The 21,645-nt window shown below is 44.1% G+C and overlaps 1 protein-coding gene and 1 pseudogene across 8 annotated transcripts in view; both read right to left on the bottom strand.

Annotated features, from left to right (window-relative positions):
• Positions 1–21,645, bottom strand: part of Kat2b (lysine acetyltransferase 2B) — a 104,516-nt gene that overhangs the window by 58,170 nt on the left and 24,701 nt on the right. For 6 of the 8 annotated variants that reach the window (XM_039084397.2, XM_063266836.1, XM_063266833.1 and 3 more), the window contains exon 2: positions 9,138–9,264. In XM_039084397.2, the coding sequence (XP_038940325.1) occupies positions 9,138–9,264 (127 nt within the window). Of the gene's footprint in view, positions 1–9,137; positions 9,265–10,315; positions 12,850–20,701; positions 21,411–21,645 lie in introns of those variants that run through there. The other 2 variants (XM_039084398.2, XM_039084399.2) reach the window with 2 other exon arrangements.
• LOC120094907 (small nucleolar RNA SNORA48) lies at positions 886–1,020 on the bottom strand (annotated as a pseudogene).

The raw sequence follows: 21,645 nt of genomic DNA, 5'->3' as shown, positions 1-21,645 counted from the left end.
CCAAATAATTTTCTAAAGATTGATTTATTACATATAAGTACACTGTAGCTGTCTTCAGACATACCAGAGAGGGCATCAGATCCCATTACAGATGGTTGTGAGCCACCTTGTGGTTGCTGGGATTTGAACTCAGGATCTCTGGAAGAACAGTCAGTGCTCTTAACCGCTGAGCCATCTCTCCAGCCCCTTAAGTTTTATTTTTGCTTGGTGGTTTTTACTTCAATTTTGGTTTGGTTTCCTTCATACTAGCGTAGTGCCTGCTTTCCTGAGTGCTGCCAGTGGTTAGAGACAGGGTCAGCCAGCTCTCCAGAGTGCCACATCCAGTGGACAAGATCTGCACAGCCCCTCAGCATCTAGGTAGTACCTGTCAGCTGTGCTGACAAGGGACGTCTTAATGTTTTCTAGTGATAATATGAGCCATGGACATCGACACCGACTCCTGCCACTGCATAACCATAGACTCAGACATGGCCCCCAGTGGCAGCTTGGGCTGGGACCTCACCATGGCCCCAGGCAGCAGGGCTGACCACTCACAATGGGCCACTCCTCTCTACTCTTGATTCTCCAGTTCCATCTCTTCATAATGCTCAAGCTGCCCCACCTCTTTTTCTCTCCCATCCACCATATCCTCTCACTGTGGTGGCATCAACTGCAGGCTGGTCACACCTCTGTCAGATCCCTGAGTGACTTCCTCTATCAACTCTGAGTGGCACATTGGCAAGCAGGTTGTCTATGGTCTACCTGTGCCATGCACTGGAGGGCCAGTCTGTGGGTGGCGTGGCAATCTTCCGGACTCTGCTTCATCCTTCCACACTGTGTTGCCTGGATTTGACTTGATTTGACTTGATTTGATTTGATTTGATTTGATTTGATTTGATTTGATTTTTATGAGTCCTAGGCATAAAACAGCTTTTGCTGCCAAGCCAGGCATCAAGCTACGATGAACAAAGGACTGTCATCTGTTGAGCACCAATATAAGAACGCCAGCAACAACGAGGTGTCTCTTTGCCCATTACCAGAGGGCGACTGGCTACAGCTTAACTCCTCTGAAACAGTCACCCCTGGCAGTTATGTGCCTCCGTCTCCACTGTGTGTGGAAGGTAGGGTAAAATGGAGAGAAAAAGCACCTCAGGGGTCAGGGGACTGGACATCTTATGATATCTCTCTGGGAGAGTGTTCCTTGATGTCTTTCAATGCTACGTCACAAACACCTGAGAGGCATGAGGTACCTGCCATGTATCTGCTGCTAAGAATTACTGTACAGCTGTTACCTTACAGGGGACCCATAGCTCCTGGTCACTGTGTGCTGTGACCCTTGCTAAGTTCTACTATGTATACTTACGCGGACTTCTCAAGGCTAGTCTGTCAATTCTTTTGAGGCCTGCAGAACTGGAAGCAAATGTGTCCCTGGTCCTTTGTACCACAAGCAAGCACAAAGCAACCAATTTGAAAGCAGCACAAATCAGTTTGTTGTAGTCAGTTTGGGGTCTTTAGTTTGTTAGTTTTGCCTTCTGAAAGGGGCCTCATCATGTAACTCTCGCTGGTCTAGAACTTAATAAGTAGGCCTAGATGGACTTGAACTCATGGAGACCTACTTGCTCATACCTCCTGAGCACTGGGATTAAAATCATGTGCCAACATACAGCCTAGAAATCCATTTTTCTCTTTAGCTAGAAGAGGTAAAATCAATGCCCACAAAGGTTAGAAAATCAGCACCTGCAAAGAAAACTGTTAGCATACTAATGGGCAAAAAGATGATCATTTAAAGACTGTTTCTCTTCCATAATCACAAATTTGAAATGGGAAAAAGGAAACCTAAGAATCAGCGCCCATTAGAGGATGGCGATCAATGGTGGTAGTTAATGGGAACTCAGCGGAACCAGCTTTTAGATGTAGTGTCCCCACAACCACACAGAGAGTGGTAAAGGGAAGTGAGTAGGCCCAGAGCTTCAACACTTGTGGGACGGGGAAGGTTCAAGCAACCCAGGCCAACCTACACTGTATAAAACCTGTTTTAAACTAAGACAAAACAACAAACAACAAACCAACAGTAAACATCAAGGTACAGGAAGAGGTAGCTAAGGAGCCCTGAGGAGGTGGCTCCTATGGTTAAGGGTTTCACAACAGCCTGGACCCAAGGCTTTTAGGCAGCAAAAAAAAAAAAAAAAAAAAAAAACAGAAACAAAAGAGCCCTCATCTCAGTAATGGGAAGGTGAGGATTCTCCTCTTCTTACATACGCAAACACACACAGGCACATAAACACAATAAATATATATTTGAAATAAGAAAGAAAACCCACTATGGCTATAACTCGGTGTGGAGTGTACAGGGTTTGCTCCAGAGCTTCTGAGGTCATGTCCCCTAGCTATAAAAAAGGTAAAAAAGAAATAGACAAAGTCTACTTTACCCATACCTTTAACTCAATTTATCTCAAACGATTACTGCTGTCACATACTCCATATCTGAAAAAGAATGGAGCCAATAGGCTCATAGGTTTCAATACTTGGTAGAATGGCTTGGGAAGAAATAGGTGATGTGGCATTGTTAGAGGAAGAATGTCACTGGGGGTGGGCTTGAGGTTTCAGAAGACATTCTACCTTCTCCTTGCAAATCCATGTGAGCTCTCAGCCGTTCCTGCAGCTGTGCCTTTGCTCCGATAGTATGGTGTCTAACCCTCCCAAACTATAAGCTTTCTTTCACGTTGCCCTAGTCATGCTCGGTTAGTATGGTGTCTAACTCTCCCAAACTGTAAGCTTTCTTTAACGTTGCCTTGGTCATAGTGTTTTATCTGAGCAATAGAAAGTAACGAAGACAACTAGTTTACATTTGCTTGAGGAAGTCCATCTTCAGAATTAGTATTCATTTTATACCTGAAAACCTATCAGTGAGCCACATTTAAAGCGCTGTTAGTCATACAGGGCCCAGTTCAGTTTTAAACACTGTACCCAGAGAGCCTACGCTATGAAACCACATCTGTAAGTCAATGCTACTCAATAGAGCTTCTCTCTCTCTCTCTCTCTCTCTCTCTCTCTCTCTCTCTCTCTCTCTTTCTCTCTCTCTCTCCCTCTCTCTCTGCCACTCTCTCTCAGACTCCCTCTGCCCTCCCCCTCAAATATTATTGAATTTAAAACTATTTACCAGTAAAGGAATAAACTCAATTCTACCCAAGAAATTAAATATATCCTAAAGTGCAAGCAACGGTCAGCCTTTCATCACAGTTCAGAAAAGCAAGAGTTGATATCTGTGATCACACACAGGGAAAATCCAACTGATCTCCAAAAGCGCCTTTATTTCCTCTACAAGCTCTGGCATTGTTAGGCTTGGGAGGACAAGAATTCCCTGGTGAAAAACAAAAGAAAGGCATGAGGTATGGGCAACCAGATCTGAAGCTGGGGAGGCAACCTTCAGGAAAAAAGTACTGTGCAGAATTAGAACCCAAGTTTCCTGATCTAGTCTGTAACCCTGAGATCCTGAAACCTGCACACAGGCTGGGCTCACTTCTAGTAGAGCTGAAACTCAAAGCTGGCTGGTTATGATAGTGTACACTTTTAATCCCTGAATTGGGGAAGAGGTAAGAAAACCAGAAAGAAGTTCAAGGCCTTCCAACATTACATTAGACTCCAGTTCAACCAAAAAAAAAAAAAACCTTATTATGTCTTATTCTTCAAAAATCAAAAGCCCCCAGGCCTGTAGTATCTGTCTTTTTACTAGTAGGAGTTGAAGAGCATTGTGATTACAAAACAAGATGTTAGAAGCAATCTCTACTTTCCTTAGAAAGTAGATAGACTAAAAAGATGAACATAATATACAATAACAAAGAATTGTCATTTGCACTGAAAATGTCCACTGAAGCTGATGACACTGATCCCTGAAACAGTTAAAAACAAGTCAAAAAGCAAGCGTCATCATCAACATAATCCCAGCATCACTGGCACATGCTTGCAATGTCAGAATGGGGAGGCGGAGACCTCGAATTCCTGGGTATCCCAGAGACCCTGTCTCAAGAAAGGAAGATAGTTCTGGGGTGGGGACACACGCCTGCAATCCCAGTACTCTAGAGGCAGAGGCAGGCAGAGCTTTGGAAGATTCCAGGCTGGCCAGGACTATAAAAGGTGACTATGTCTCCAAAAACAAGCAAATAAAAGAAGCAAAGTAAACCAGGCGGTTCCTGAAGTACACTGAGGCTGATTGGACCTCCACATCCATGCACACCTCCACACTCACACACACAAAGCTTCCGTACAGAACGGAAGGATGGGAAGATGGCTCAGAAGTTAAGATCCATTCCCACCATCCACAGCAGCTCATAACTGACTGTAACTCCAGTTCCAGGAGATCTGATGTCCTCCTCTGGTCTCTGAGGCTCCATGCACATAAATACACACATGAAGGTAAAACACTCATACACATAAAATAAAAATAAATTTATTTAAATAAAACAAAACTTATGGCTCATCACTAGTGGGGTCCGAGCCTCTGCAGCGGACAGAACAATAAACTCCAAAACAAAAATTCCAGCTATACTTGGTCACATGGTGTTATCTCTTGCTTTCTGGTCTTCTGCGTAAATGCACAGCTTTCAATAAATGTTTTGTTTAGTCAGGACAGAGTCTCAACATGCAGCTCTGATAGCCCAGGCTGGTCTCAAACTCACAAAGATCCACTTGCCTCTGCCATGTGATGCTGGCATCAAGATTGTGTCCCCTCTTTCAGACCATCTTCCTTTGTTGTTGTTGTTGTTTTAAAGGCATACACTCCTCCTTTTTCCAGAGATAATATCTCTCAGTGGACCTGAAGTTGCACTGTTTCAGCTAGGCTGGCTGACTGGCTGTGAGTTCCTGGGAGCTTCCTATCTCTGCCCACTAACACTGGGGTTACAGGCATATGTAGTGTCTTAGTTAAGGCAACTATTATAAAAGACAACATTTAATTGGGGCTGGCTTACAGCTTCAGAGGTTCGCTCCATAATCATCAAGGTAGGAGCATGGCAGCATCCAGACAGGCATGGTACAGGTGAAGCTGCGGGTTCTACATCTTTATCTGAAGGCTGCTAGGAAAACTGACTTCCAGGGAGTCAGGATGAGGGTCTTAAAGCCCACGCCCACAATGTCACACCTAATCCAACAAGGCCACACCTCCTAACAGTGCCAGGTGGTCATGCCCGACTTTTATGTAGGACCTGTGAGCTTGCACTCGGGCCCTCTTCCTTTCATAGGAAAAGCACTTATCCACTGAGCCATATCCTTGGCCTTCTGAAGGATTGTTTTCTAAGTCTTGACTGAATGTTCTTCTCATCCGAGCAGATTATCCTGCTTCCAAAGATGTAGAAGAGTCTCCATAAAGACAGGATAACTTGGCTCTTAACAGAATCCCCTAGTTCATGATTAGTAACAATACAGCATGTGCTGATGTATTTCCATGGTGAGGCATGAGGTGAGACCCTGCCTTCATAGATTGGGGCGGGGGATGGTTAGGGAAATGGCTTGATGGCTGAGTGCTTGCCTAGTATGAATGAGGACACAGATTCAACTTCCAGCAACACACACACACATACAGTCATACACACACAAAGATTAAATGCATAAAGAATTTGCTAAAAAAAATACCCTAAGGGTAGGGGTGAAGAGATAAAAGAGTAGTAAGGTTTAGGTTAAGATCATTAAGTGGGGGGTTGGGGATTTAGCTCAGTGGTAGAGTGCTTGCCTAGCAAGTACAAGGCCTTGGGTTCGGTCCCCAGCTCCGGAAAAAAAAAAAAGAAGAAGAAGAAGAGGAAGAGGAAGAAGAAGAAGAGGAGGAAGAGGAAGAGGAAGAAGAGAAAGAAGGAGAAGAGGAAGAAGAAGAGTAAGAGGAAGAGGAAGAAGAGGAAGAAGAGGAAGAAGAGGAAGAAGAGGAAGAAGGAGGAGGAGGAGGAGGAGGAGGAGGAGGAGGAGGAGAAGAAGAAGAAGAAGAAGAAGAAGAAGAAGAAGAAGAAGAAGAAGAAGAAGAAGAAGAAGAAGAAGAAGAAGAAGAAGAAAGGATCATTAAGTGGGTGAAGGGTCCGAGGTTGTTTGTTAAACTAGTTGATTAATTGATGTGTATCAGCAAGTTTATAAGATTATATTTTTTTTTAAGCAGGGGAAGGAGATGAGTGGTGTAATCTCACAAAACGGTTTTATTCATTTCATGCAAATGAATAAACTAGCATTCCAGTGAGAATGAAAACATGCAGACAGTTCCATTTAAGAAAGTGATGAAGGGAGTGATGGTGTATTCCCAGTTCAAAGACATTCAGAAAGCTGAGGCAGGAGGATCATGTCTCTGGCCTCTGAGGTATCTTCTCTCTGACAAAAAGAAATAAATCAAAAAAGTTTAGTTTGTCCTTTACAGAAATGGTTCTCAACCTGTGGGTCATGACCCTTTGGGGTCAAGCGACTCTTTCACAGTGGTCCATATCAGATACCTCAGGGACTGTATTATTAAAGTGCTGCAGCTTTAGGAAGGGTGAGAACCACGGCTTGATAGTTCTGTTTTCTAAACTCATCAAATGGGCATGTCCCAAGGAAGACCATGCACTGAATACTGAACAGCTTTCCCTACCTCCGGAAGGACCACTTGGTCAACATCCCAACAGGCAGCACTAATTGAACCCAGTAGCTTACAGGAAACAGGAGAAGACATGGAAGTAGGACATGCATCCGGGGAGTTGGGAGAAGTCAGCGAGAGAGCTGAGGTTGAATATGCATTGCACTGTCAGACAGTAAATAAAAGATACTTAAATGAGTATAAAACTCCTTCAACTTAATCTCAGCATACATCTTAACTTATGAACAGGTTAATCTCAGGTGTGAATTTGCAAGTGTAAAGAACATGAAGCTACACACACACACAGACACACACATCATGCGCACACATGCGTACACGCTCTGCTGGACTGTAACTCAGTAGCCTAGCACTTACCTAATTTAAACAATGTCCCCAGCTACATTACTAGCACTGAGAACCAGAAAATAAAACAACCACATGGATTAGGAAATAGGGGCGTTTCTGCCAACGCTTGTTCACAAACAGGAAGGGAAGCCAAGTCAGCTAGCTGGCTTTTGTCACTTGCACCATTTCTGGCCAGCACGTATGCTTACACGCAGAGAACCAGACAATCACCAGCTGGGGAAGAAACAAGATCTTTGTTTTTTAATGGCAACTGACCACGGATAATAGGATTTCCCAATCGATCTGGGCACAGCTCAGCCCAGTCACAGATTCCTTGAACCCTACTATTAACTGCATCATAGTTCCCACGTGACTCAATCTGAAGGGCACCTAGTCTATTAGCTCACAGATGGGCTATAATACTGGTATATTATAAGCTAAGGCAGCTCTGGGATCTTTGGAATCTTTGGAATCTTTCCTTTGCACTGCTTAAACTACCACAGCCTTTAGCCTCAAACAACATGTTTTTGTACTGAAATCATCTGTCTTTTAATCACAGCTTGGGTTATTTTTGACACCCAGTTCAGTCAACACAATGATGCACCTATTAGTGTGTTGATTTCTTCTGAGACATTTAGGTTCTGTTTCCTGATGAGAGCGTTCCAGAGCAGCCGCTCCCGGGAAGATCACACCACTGTGTGTTCTTCTGCCTTACAGGTATTAAAATGCTAATACTTGCATTAAATGCAAGACAGTGCAATAAATGCACTGAAACACCCTCTAGCAGAGAGGCAAATAAGATGTCAGACTCAGCTTAACACTGGGCAGGTGGCCTGGACAGATGGTTCAGCCATTAAGAGCACTGACTGTTCTTCCAGAGGTCCTGAGTTCAATTCCCAGCAACTGCATGGTGGCTCACAGCCATCTGTAATGGGATCCGATGTCCTCTTCTGTTTGTCTGAAGACAGCAACAGTGTACTCACATACATAAAGTAAATAAATAAATCTTTAAAACAACAACAACAACAAAACCAAACAAACAAACAAACAAACAAAAGCCAGTGGACTGGCCTCAGAGATGGAGTTACATAATTTGAACCAACACCAAACTCAGAGAAAGACAGTGCCAAAACGCCACTCTTCTACAGGTCATGGGCAGAAGGAGTAAGAGAGGACTTGGTGATCCCATTTTACCCAAAGACAAGTCCTTGCCATACTGGACAGCAAATCTGACTTATTTGGCATGGGCAGAAAAGCGTAAAAAGAGGAGCCTTTCCAACTGAAGTGCCGAACGAGTTCCCCACTGAACTCGATCTGAAACAGAGTTTGCACATACCTGTGATCCCAGCACTTAGGAAGAAAGGCACAACTAGGCTCGCTACACAGTGAAACCTGAGATGCAAGGTAGGTGTGTGTGTGTGTGTGTGTGTGTGTGTGTACGGAAAAAAGGAAGACAAATCATCTAGGGTTGATGTCATGGTTCAGTGTCAAAGCATGTGCTTTGTATGTGCAAAGCCATGGGTTTTATCCTCAGTACCAAAAAAAGGTAGAAGAAATGTATCCTACAAGAGGTGTTAGGGGAACTGGAATGAGATTCAGCTAGCTAAGAGCACTGACTGTCTTGCAGAAGACCTGGGCTCAATTCCTAACACCCACATTGAAGCTTACAACACCCGGAGCTCCAGTCCCAAGGGATCTAATAGCCTCTTCTGTCCCTCACAAGTTTCCACACAAACATATTGCCAGGCATGGTAGCACATGCCCTTATACCCAACTCTGGGGAGGCAGAGACAGGCAGATCTCTTGACTTTGAGTCCAGCCTGGTCTACAGATGGAGTTCCAGGACAGCCAGTGCTATACAGAGAAGCACTATCTCTGTTAACAACTACTGTCATTGCACTTATTATTATACATAACTATCCACTTAGTTGAGGTTTCAGACCTTACACCAAAGCCCTACAGTGCCCCCTCCACCAGGACAAATGAGGCCTGTCACTCAGGCCTGTCCCTCTTACACAGCAGAACCATCACACCTATTTCAATTTCATCCTTCTGTATCCCAGCTCTTATAACATGGTTAAAAGACAAAGGAGAAGGAAATGCAAGCAGATGGGGTCTGCCTCACCCATGAAGCACTTCCCAGCAGACTCCGGAGCCTGCTCAATGAAGTGGAAAATTTGGTTTGCCCACAGTCCAGCAGTTTGACTGTCAGGCTGATCTGGGAACTTACCAAGGGCATGGCTACAGCTTCTACAGGATTCTGTCAAACTGACAATTATCTGCTGGAGGTCTCCTCTTGGTGGAGTAGGAGAGGGGTTGGGGTTCTTCCAGCCATTGCATTTACAGGACTCCTCTGCCTAGAAATGGGAATAAAAAGAGAAACAGAACTCTTGTAACAGGCACCCGTGGACAGTTTTATAAGATACCAATGCACACTAGTTATCTGACAGGCATTCTCACACGTGCTAACTAATTTTCCATATATGTTAAGAGTAATAAAATGGGGTGGGGGGCGAAGCAAAGGGAGTGCTTTTGGGGGTCTTCAGATTTGCTTCTGCTGGTGGTACCTACAGCTCAGACATTTTGCTATTGCCTTCCCCAGGACATTGCTCAGGGAGTGGTCAGATCAAAGACAGTGCACAACACTAGCTTCAGAAAACAAGCAACACTCCGAAACAGCGAGAGGACTTGAAAGTGTTTACAGTGCTTGATATAAATCTCAAGTTTCGGGGCTGGGGATTTAGCTCAGTGGTAGAGCGCTTACCTAGGAAGCGCAAGGCCCTGGGTTCAGTCCCCAGCTCCGAAAAAAAGAACCAAAAAAAAAAAAAAAAAAAAAAAATCTCAAGTTTCCCTGAAGACTCACACTTCCTTAACCCTGCAGAAAAGAATAAAACTGACTTATTTAGCTTCTGTACCGAGACTCCGCTACAAAATAGAGATCAAACATGAAGGACACATCATTTACTCTACCAGGCTTTCCATACTGTGTGTGATGGGGAGGCCTTCAAGTAGTATCCTTAACTGAAGGATCCCTGGTACTTCTGGAAAGTCCTGTCTCTTCCCCAATATCGTTTGCTGGTGCTCTGGATATGTCTACTAAAATAGTGGGCTCTGGCTGAAGTGAAAGACTCTCTCAAAAAATAAGATGAACAGCTCCAGAAGATCTGACACCTTCATCTGGACTCTGTCAGAACCTACTCTACCCTTATGTATGTACACACACACACACACACACACACACACACACACACACACACGCACACACACAGAATTCTTTAAAATAATAATAAGGTGGAGAAGGATTGAGGAAAAGTCCCTCAAGCCTTGAACACTGGCCTCTACACACAACCCCACACACACTGCACTTCTACTGATTGTTAATATTGTTTGTCTCTGAGGACAGGATACCTAAAAGTCAGAATCCCCTCTTCTGGACAAGTCAAAACTACAGGATCTAAGAAGGTGGCCGGGATGATTACGAGACATCTCTAACTCCACTATAACACTACTGAAAACCAACAGGCCCTAGCACCATGACAGTTGGCAGTTGCCAGGCAACAACTAGAGAGGCCCCAAAAAGGAGAGAAAAGAAGCAGAGGTTCTGTTGTTTCTTAGGCGTTGGTCGGTTGACTGGTTGGTTTGGGTTTTTTGAGACAGGGTTTCTCTGTGAAGCCCTGCCCATCCTGGGGTTTGCTCTGTAGACCAAGCTGGCCTCTAATTCAGAGATTCACTTGCCTCTGCCCCTCAGTTTCTGTGATTAAAAGCGTGTGCCAAAGTCGCCTGGCCAGAGGCAGTTTAATCTCCCCAGAAAACTCCTGCCCATTCCCAGAAGACCATATGAACATTTTCCCCCTTCATAAGCCCGTATCCCCGTCTCTTACCCTGTCACTATAAGATCAGAGAGGGTGACTCTCAAGTTGATCTTACACTTCTCTCTTTGGCTAAGAACAAGCTTCTTGCTTTTGCTCAATCAGGTATCATGGTTGCCACAATTCCAAGGGGAAGGAAAACAGAGACGGAGATGGGAAATTGCAGCATTTTTACTGGATGTGAAAGGAAACAAGGAGACTTTTCTAGTGCAGCAAACTTCCAGGCAACACAAAATGAGCAAATCACAGCTCAAAGCACCAGTGTGGTACAGGAAGAGAGAAAAAGACAAATACATCTGAGGGACCAAAGCAGAAAGAAGAGAAAGTGCCCTGTGAGGAGGTCTACAAAGAGGAAGGGTGGCTGGTGGGGCTGAAGTGCTGCCAAGGCGGAGGAAAGCAGAGTTGAGGGAAGGTGGCAAAAGGAAGGAACCACGTGAGGCCTCACAGTAACTCCAGCCTCTACCTTAGCTACAAGCAATCCTCTCTCCAAGGGAACTCCAGGGTGCGAAATGGAAAGTGCCCCTCAACCTCCCTTCTTTCTCTGCTGCTTTCTCCTGTGGTCACCCAACCAGAATCTACACATCCTCTCCTTTGACAACAGTCACAGAGGCTTGTAAGAAACCTATCTATATCTTTTCTGTTACGAATTTCCGTGAAGAATCCTCTTATTTTCTTTTCCTTTAAGTTTCCAGTACAGAATCAACCAGGCAATCTGTGACAAAGACAGCAGTCGCCCGTTAATTAATTGACAGGCGGAAGAAGCACCTGTGCCTGGACGAAGGCTCAGAAAGAGCGTGAGTGAGAGCACTGGAGCTGGGTGGGGGCACACACCTTTAATCAACCCTCAAGAGGTAGAAGCCAGCAGATCTCTGAGTTCAATGACAGCATGGTCTATAGAACAAGTCCCAAGACAGACAGGGCTACATGGGAAAACCAAGCAAAGACAAGTAAACAAACAAACAAGCAGAGATCATGGAATTCTCAAGTCACCACAAAGACGGCCGGTGCTCAAGTCGAAACATTTCTCAGTAAATCTGAGGTTCACTTTAGAGTTAGAGTTCAGCTGAGTAGGAAGGAGAAGTCTGAACTCTAAGGAATCACGTCACTGAAGAGTTTCACTTACCATGCTAGCCACAAACCATACTTTCTAAAAATTCCTCCAAGTGTGGATGGAGACCCCAAGATCTTGCCCATGTTAGGCAGTGCTTTCCCACTCTGTGGAATCCCCAATCACCTAACTTTCCACAAGCTCGATAATTTTGCTTCAGAGACACGAGCAGCCATAGCCTAGATCCTCTCTTCCTTGGAAGGCTGCTGAGTGCAGAGAGCAAACTGGTGGAGACTGGATGGAAGAGAACAAAGCCAACCTTTGCTAGCAGCTGTCATCCTGTGGAAGGTGCAGAACAAGACGCTGTAGCACTGTCAAGCATCAGATTTCATGATTCAAAGCTGGGCATGGTGAAGAGGTGGGTAGAGCTCTGACTCTGAAGCCAGTCTGGTCTACATAGCAAGTTCCAGGGCTACACAGAGAGATATTGTCTCAAACACACTGCACACTTATGCGCGCGCACACACACACATACACACACACACACACACACACACACACACACACAAATAAAATTCAAGTTTCCAGGAACTGGAGAATGATTTAGCAAATAGGACCCCTTGTTGTGCAAATGTAGGGCCTGAATCCAAATTCCCGGCACCCATGTCAAAGTCAGGTGTTGAGGCAGAGGGAAACAAAAGATAGATGAGTCACCAGCCTACTCCAGGGTCAGCAGTACACTGTCTTAAGGGAATAAAAACTAAAAGTGATAGAGCCCTCTGACTCTCTTGCATAAATGTGCATATGTATACACTTACTCACACAAGATTTATTTGACAACCACAAAAAAGGAACTGAAGGACCTGGTTGGGCTTGATTGCACACCCCTGAATCATCAGCTTCTCTGGAAGCAGACAGAGCAAGAGGATTGTCAACTCAAGCTCAACAGAGCTGTAGACAGTGTTCGAGGCCAGTCTGGGTAATTCAGTAGTAAGGCTCTCTCAAAACAAAAACATTTTAAAAGGGAATATAAGGCTCAGTGGTAGAACACTTGCCTAGGATGTGAGAGACTCTAGATTCAATCCCCAGTACTAGAGGAGGAAAGAGAATTCAATAATCCAAAACTTTTATCCATGTGGGGTGACTTATAAAAACACGACTGACTTACATCCATAGGTGCAGACAAAACACCCCTGTGCATAAAATTAAAAATAAATAAAATAATTTAAAAGGCTAGACAGATAGCTCAGCGGTTAAGAGCACTGGCTGCTCTTCCAGAGAACCTGGGTTCAATTCCCAGCAACCACATGGTGGCTCACAGTCTTTTGTAACTCCAATCTCAGGAAATCTGGCATTCTATTTTGGCCTCCTCAGGCACCAGGTATTCATGCAGGCAAAATAGTCATACACATAAAAATAAATAAATCAAAATTAAAAATCAAGGGGCTGGGGATTTAGCTCAGTGGTAGAGCGCTTACCTAGGAAGCGCAAGGCCCTGGGTTCGGTCCCCAGCTCCGAAAAAAAAAAAAGAACCAAAAATTAAAAATCAAAATAAAACCATCTTTGCCTTCCTCATTAAAATTCAAGTGAACAAACAATGATTTTTTTAATCTTGGATAAGGTCCTGCAGACTTGCAGAGCCAGAGGCTGTAACTACAAGATTGCAATGGGGGGGGGGGGGGGGGGGCTGAGCAGATGGCTCAATGGTTAAGAGCACTGACTGCTCTTCCAGAGGTCCTGAGTTCAAATCCCAGCAACCACATGATGTCTCACAACCACCTGTAATGGGGTCGGATGCCCTCCTCTGGTGTGTCTGATACCTACAGTGTACTCATATAAATAAAATAAATAAATAATTAAAAAAAATTGCAATGGGCTTAGTGTGCAGTCAGCCAAGAATGACACCTCTACTTGCCCTACATGCATAAGACAATAGCCCTGTTCACCAGGGCTCATAAACTTCAAGTCACGAATCTCATAGCAGGAGGATTTATAATAACCAAGTCTTATACTTCTTTTAATCCAAATATCAGCCACATATATTTAAGTCACTGTGATAGAGTGGTGAATTCATTCTACCATACAATACTGGCACTTGAACATGTCCAGGGATTCTTGAATGCAAACCCATCACTGAATATGTGTGTGTGTGTGTGTGTGTGTGTGTGTGTGTGTGTGTGTGTGTGTATACATATATTCATATACATATATACATATTCACACATATATTAATATGGCTTTCCTTGCAAAACTGGTTAATCTCAATACTCTAGTAGTTTTTACAAAGTCAATTTTGGTTTCTATTGTTCAGAATGAATGAGGTTTTTTTTTTCCCCAAATAAGGAGAAAACCCCCAAAGCAAAAGAAGACATGACAGGTCAATGGTTTTCCTGGCACTCCATAGTTTAAGGCAAGATGTAAGAGGCACCACAGTGGCAGGGTGACTATAAAGTGACAGCCTGCTAGGGCTGGGGCTCAGTGGTACTGTCTTACCTTGTAAGTGTGCAGGAGGAGGAAGAGAGGGAAGAAAGTGGGTCTTTAGGAATAGGAATGGGGCTTTAGAAGAAGAGAAGGCCCTTAGAAAGAGGGGGAGGGCCTTTAGAAGGAGTGGCGAGAGGGCTTTTAGAAGGAGTCAGCCTTGCTAATACTGCTCACAATTTCGGCCTCCCAGAGCCGACACAGAAGCTGTTATTTTAAGCAAGCAATTTTGTGATCATGTGTGAGAAAGCTCTAAGATATGTGAGGTAACTAGAAACCTGTAGGTTAAGGCATTGTCATTCATGCTTATGATCTCAAAACTTAGAAATCTGAATGAAGCCGGAGGACCATCATGACTTTGAGGCCAGTCTAGACTACATAGTGAGCTCTAGACCACACTGAGCTTCAAAACTAATTAAACAGGGGCTGAAGAGATGGTTTAGCTGTTAAGAGCACTGACTGCTCTTCCAGAGGTCCTGAGTTCAAATCCCAGCAACCACATTGTGGCTCACAGCCATCTGTAACAAGAACTGATTCCCTCTTCCGGTGTGTCTGATTAGCTACAGTGTACTTACATATAAATAAATCTTAAAAAAAAAACTAATTAAACTACACACATGGCTCACATTATAACTTTAAGTAATTACTGCAGTGTAGTAGAATGGGAAACCACTGAATCTTCACTGTGGACATTGTAGTTTAGGGTAGAAAGTATTAATATTCCTCACTGGTGAAAGGACACCCCATGATGCACAGAGTTTCCCTCGAGTTAGTTTGTGAGCATGTGGAGCATATGTGAGGGGTTGGAGTTTCAAGTATGAAGATCACTTCTGGCACCTGTGCATGCCCAGGGAAATGTCAATCAGAGTACACAGTATTGATAATGTGTGACAAATTATCTACCCTGAGAAGGGGGAAACAGTCTTTTAAGAAAGAGTCAGTGAAAGCTGGGGTGTATCTCTGTGATAGTGGCTGCCTAGAATGTACAAGGCCCTGAGTTGTAAGCCCAGTACCAGAATAAGACTAAAAAATTAGGGGTTGGGGATTTAGCTCAGTGGTAGAGCGCTTGCCTAGGAAGCGCAAGGCCCTGGGTTTGGTCCCCAGCTCCGAAAAAAAGAACCAAAAAAAAAAAAAAAAAAAAGACTAAAAAATTAAAAAAACAAAAAAAAAAAGTTCCACCGTTATTAGCAGCTAAAAAAACAGAATTTCTGTCTTTTGCTTTGATCTGCGGCTATCAAGCCCTCCTTGGGCCTTCATCTCTTCCTCCAAATGTTACAGCCTAGCCACTGCTCTCTGAGATAAGGTGTCCCCTTGGAAACACCTCCTCTATAGCTCTTGGTAATTGGGTGTGACAGCTGCTGCCTTACAGAACTTCTAGCAGGGTTAGCCTGGCGGCCTTAACTCAATAACAGCTGGAGGACAACCTTTGAGGGAACCCTCCGCCACACCAATTACCACAGCAGCCAGCAACCTTGGCACCAAGAAAGAGCCAGCTGTCCAGGTGACGTCATCTCCCCCACAGCAAGTCTATGCAGACAAGACTTCTATCCAAGGTAGAAGAAAATGCTCTTCAGAAGCCTGAGACAAAAAGTGGCCTGGGAGGCTCCTAGACATGCAGTGACTTTCTTACTGTGAACAGAAGACATTGGAGAGACTCTAGGGATCTGAGCTAGATAGACATGTGGTCACATTCAGATGACAGACAAACAAGAGGGGCAGGGGATTGCAGTTTGCACAGTGTTAACATGTAAGTATTTGTGATATTTGAAGGCCATACAGGAAAAGAAAAGACAGCCATGCTGTCTAACAAAATTCTGTCATGCTAAAAATACTAGACTAATTCAAGTAGGTAGAAAACTCAGGAAGAGCATACTGATAAATAACTGACTTCTTAGCCTTCAGGCTCAGACCAAGTGTAGGAAAACAATGGTGGGAAACAATGAATCTAGATTCATTCATGGTAGCATTTCTGTGCCATGTCCCCATGCTGGGAGAAACACCTGACTCTCTATCCTCCCCTCACCTTGTATGAGGAAGGGATGAGTTATCACAATGCTTAGAACCAAGCTGAGCCTGGGAGAGCTTCCGACCATGCAGAAGCACAGATCCTGTCCTGGCAGGTACTGAGCATGAGATTAGAGAGTGGGGAGAGAATGGGAATTGTATTTTCTACATCCTAGCTCTGAAATTTGACAAAGGCGCAAACTATTTAAAAGTCAAAAGAGGGGGTTGGGGATTTAGCTCAGCGGTAGAGCGCTTGCCTAGCGAGCGCAAGGCCCTGGGTTCCCAGCTCCGAAAAAAAAAAAAAAAAGAAAGAAAAAAGAAAAAAGAAAAAAAAAAAGTCAAAAGAGATGGCTCAGCTATTAAGAGCACTTACCGCTCTTACTGAGGTCCTGAGTTCAATTCCCAGCAACCACATTGTGGCTCACAACCATCTGTAATGGGATCTGATGCCCTCTTCTAACAGCAACAGTGTACTCAGATACATTTTTTTAAAAAAAGTCAAAAGAGGCCAGTGAGATGGCTCACGGCTCAGAGTGTGAAGGCGCTTGGCACCAGGCCTCATGATCTTAGATTGATCCCTGGAACCCACATGACAGAAGGAGAGAACTGACTCCACAAACTTGTTCTCAGACCTCCATAAGCACACTGAGGTACACTCTCACCTACACATACACACACAACGAGGAAATAAACAACCACTAAAAAATCAAAAGTTGGAAGTTGGAGAGACAACTCCAAGTTAAGAGCACTGGCTACTCTTTCAGAGGACCCAGGTTCTATTCCCAGTCCATGTTCACAAATGTCCATAACTTCAGTTCATGGGAATGAAATGCTCTCTTCTGACTCCATGAGCACTGAACTCACATAGCGCACAGACATGCCAGCAAACACCCATACGTATAAAAAAAAATTAAGTTTTTTAAAACATTAAAAGGGAGATACATCTCAATGACAGAGTGATTGCCGATCATGAGAGGCACTAAGTAGCAGCCCAGAGCTGCCAAAGAGGAGGAGGAGGGGGAAGAAGGGGAGGAGGGAGGGAGGGAGGGAGGGTGAGCCAGCCAACTCAGGGGAGGTGACTCATGCCAGACCAGACTACAGAAATGGTTCAACAGTTAAGAGCACTTGTTCCTCAAGCAGAGGACCTAGATTCAGTATCTCACAGAAGGCATCTCACCAACTGTCTAACTCTAGCTCCAAGAGATCCGATGTTCTCTTCTGACCTTTCTGAGGACCAACACACATCTTCTCATAGACACATAAAACTAAAAATTAAAACAAAAAAATAACCTGAAAACATGCTCGGAATCATTAATAACTAGGAAACCGAAGCCCTGCTGAGGTTCCCCTCACCCTCAGTGGCAAGCTAGAAGGGAGAAACAAGAGCATAGCTGGATATGATGTAGAAAACACTTGAGGTGGAAGCTGTCAGGAGCAGCTGAGGTGGAGAAGGACAGTAGGACAGGACCTCAGGAATTAAGAAGGCATAGCCATGTGATCCAACAAGTCCACTTATGAGCATATATTTTAAGGAACTGAAGCAGTAATGTCCTTGCCAAGATGCACGAGACCTTCCATTCAAGCGTCAGCAATCCAGAACACCATTACAGGAAATCAAAACAGCTATTTGTTCGCCCACATTCTAGCTGCCTTCTTCATTTAGCACAGTAGCCAAAGGTCAGAAGCAATAAGTGACTAGGTAAATATAACCTGGCATATGCAGGCAAATGAATTCATCTGAAATATGTATGTACACATATATATATATGAAATATATATGCCTCTATGTATGTGTGCATGCCTATGTGCCTATGTATGTGCATGAGCATGCATGTGTGCATGTGTATGTTTGTGTGTACATAGTGCTTACGTGATTTGACTTCGAAAGGAAAAGAAAACATGATTTTGCTATAATGTGAAACCTGAGGATATAATAGTAAAATAAGCCACTCATGAGGAGGAAACACTGTGTGACTTCACTTCTATGAAGAGCCAAGTTTATAAAGATAAAAATGCAGTAGTGAGTGAATATGACCAAGACCCGTTATATACATGTATGAAATTGAAAGAACAATGAAAAGTATTCAAAAAGAAAAAAGATGGCTGAGCAGGTAAAGCCATTTCTGTACAAACAGGGATGGCCTGAATCAATCCCAGAATCTCTCATGGTGGGAAAGAGTTAATGGCACAAATTTGGCCTCTGATCTGCACAATATGGCCAAACTCACCTACCTATCCATCCATCCATCCATCCATCCATCCATCCATCCATCCATCCATCCACTCATCCATCCATCCATCCATCCATCTATCCATCCATCCATCCATCCATCCATCTATCCATCCATCCATCCATCCATCCATCCATCCATCCATCCATCCATCCATCCATCTGCCTATCTATCCACGTCAAACACACACACACACCCTAATAATATAAGAAATAAGGGGGAAGGCACACCACTTTAATCCAGCACTTGGGAGGCAGAGGCCGATGGACCTCTGAGTTCTAGGCCAGCCTACTCTACAAAATAAGTTCCAGGATAGCCAGGGGCACACTGAGAAACCTTGCTTTGAAATATCAAAACTACATAAATAAAAATAAAACTTTAAAAGTAGACAGCAGTTGTCAGGTATTAGAAAAAAAAAGAACTGGTGTTTAATTCTCAGTTAATCTGTTCAGTCAGTTTTGTTTGGTGGATGACAGTGCCAGCTTCCTAATGTTGTAAGTTTCTGGAAGGTTTCTTTTTAATCTATCTATATATCTACTTATTTAATGTATATGTGTGTGCCTAAGTGTATTATGTGTACAATGGACATGCAGGTACCACAGAACCCAAAAGAAGAAATTGGATCCTCCAGAACTAGAGTTACAGGTAGTTATGAGTGGCCTCACATGTGCTGGGAACTGAACTTAGGTCCTCTACAGAAGCAGCCATTCTCTTATTGACCCATCGCTCCAGCTCTGAATATAAGTTTCTTAATGTTACTGAACCTTAAAATGGCCATGATGGTAGCTTTCTGGAAGTAACATTCTGTAGTCCAGGCTACATTAGAAGTCACAGCCCTTGTCCTGGTTAGTCTCTTTGTCATCATGACACTGGCTACAGTTCCAGAATTTCAATTGGAAAAAATGTCTGCATAAAACTGGCCTGTAGGCAAGTTTGTAGCGCAGTTTCTTAGTTAATGATTGATGGGGAGAGCCCTTCGGGTAGGGCCAACTCTGGTCAGGTGGTCCTGTGGTTATAAGAAGGTAGACTGAGCAAATCATGGGCAGCCAGCTAATAAGCCACATTCTTCCATGACCTGTGGCTGCACCAGTTCGTGCCTCTGGGTTCCCCCCCTGACTTTCCTAGATGATGAATTGCAAACTGTAAGATTAAATAAATCCTTTCCTCTTCAAGTCTCAATCTCCCAAGTGTTGGGATTCCAGGAATAAGCTATCATACCATGCTAAGATTCTACATTTTTAAAAGTTCTCTGGTTCCAAAGAGATGGTTCAGAGGCTCTAAGCACTTGCTGGTCTTCCAGCAGATCCAAAGATGGTTCCCAGCACTCACACGGTAGCTCTCACAGCCATCTGTAACTTCAGGTGAAGTCCTCTCTGACCTCCACAGACATTAAGTACACATGTGGTGCATATATACTCATGAAGGCAAAACACTCAAACACTCAAAAATATTTAATAACTTTTAAAAAAAAAATCTCTATTCTGTGGTTATGGCCCAGAGGTAGAAAGCGTGTCTAAGTTAGATGGAATCTTGAGTTTAACCCAGAGTACCACCAACACAATTTCCTAGGAAGAATCACTTCTCTTTTTTTGCCATGTGAAGGCTTTTTAATTTTGTGTAGTGCCCAGCTTGTAAGCACATGCCTTTACTCCTAGCACACAAGAGGCAGAAATGGGAGGATCTCTGTGAGTTCAAAGCCAGCCTGGTGGACCTAGCAAATTCCAGGACAGCAAGGGCAACAGAAACAACTAAAGATGCCACGGGGAGGGGAGGGAAGGGGGAGGGGGAGATGGGGGGTGGGGCGGGGATAAAATAAGACATGCCACAATGTGGAAGTAGGTGGACAACTTTGAGGTCCTCTCTTTTCGAGTCAAGCCTTTTCACTGTGTCACTGACTCCCATGTAGAAAATTTCAAGCCACAGATTTTTAAAAAAAAAAAATCTGTTGACATGGGAGCTGGAGGGATGGCTCAGTGGTTAGGAGCACTGACTACTCTTCCAGAGGTCCTGAGTTCAAATGCCAGCAACCACATGGTGGCTCACGACCATCTATAACGGGATTTAATGCCTTCTTCTGGTGTGTATGAAGACAGCTACAGTGTACTTATATATAATAAATAAATAAATCTTTAAAAAAAAAATCTGTTGACAATTGTATCCATACATGGAGCACGGTGATCTCACTCATCCAAATCTGTCCTCCCTGGGTACTAGACCCGGGCCTCAAGCTTGCCAGCCAGTTAAGCCCAGAAAGCCATCTCCTTCTTCTCTTCTCCCACCGTTTCTTTTCCTTTTGATAGTGAGACAGGGTGTCGATGTAGCTCAAGCTGGCTTCACATTTGTGCTGCTCCTCTTGGCCAAGCCTCCCAGCTGCTCAACTGCAGGAATGAGCTATAAGCCCAGTCTCCTCCTTGCTGTAACAGAGGCAGAACCTAGGAGAGATCAATGTTACTGATGCTTCCCTAAGTGGCTATGAAGCCAAATTGCATCCCGAATATTACGTTTGTACCCACGAATTAGTGCTGTTCTCAGCCAGGGTCAGAGAAACTTCTTTTTGCAGAAGATGTCGGTTAATGCAGAATCTGATAACTGGTCAAAAGCAGTCTGGGTATATAACCGTTGGGTGTTCAGTCCAAAATCAGGCATCTCCCTTCTCCAAGGCTCAGAGAACATGGCAGAGATGGTGGGATGATGGTGTCGAGTCAGAAGATGGAGAAGAGGGTGTGAAACACTGGATATGACATGGCTGTCATAATCAGGAACATGTGTTCTTGTAGCTGTGGCTAGTATGCTGGAAACAGAATTAGAGACAATGCTCCCACTCCAGCGCACACGCACTCGCGCGCGCGCACACACACACACACATACACACACACACACACACACACACACACACACACACACACACACACACACACACAGCTTCTCACTATGTAGCCCGTCTCACTATGTAGCCCGTCTCACTATGTAGCCCAGACCTAGCCTCAGACCTGTGATTTCTCCAGTCTCAGCCTCTCAATTCCTTTTTTTTTTGGGGGGGGGGGGGGGGGTGACACAAGGTCACACATTATATCCCAGTCTGGTCTAGAACTCACCATATAACCCAGC

This window comes from Rattus norvegicus, chromosome 9, assembly GCF_036323735.1.
Source record: "Rattus norvegicus strain BN/NHsdMcwi chromosome 9, GRCr8, whole genome shotgun sequence".
Taxonomy (NCBI): domain Eukaryota; kingdom Metazoa; phylum Chordata; class Mammalia; order Rodentia; family Muridae; genus Rattus; species Rattus norvegicus.
Note: the sequence above shows the minus strand (reverse complement) of the source record. Positions and strands in the feature narration are given on the sequence as shown.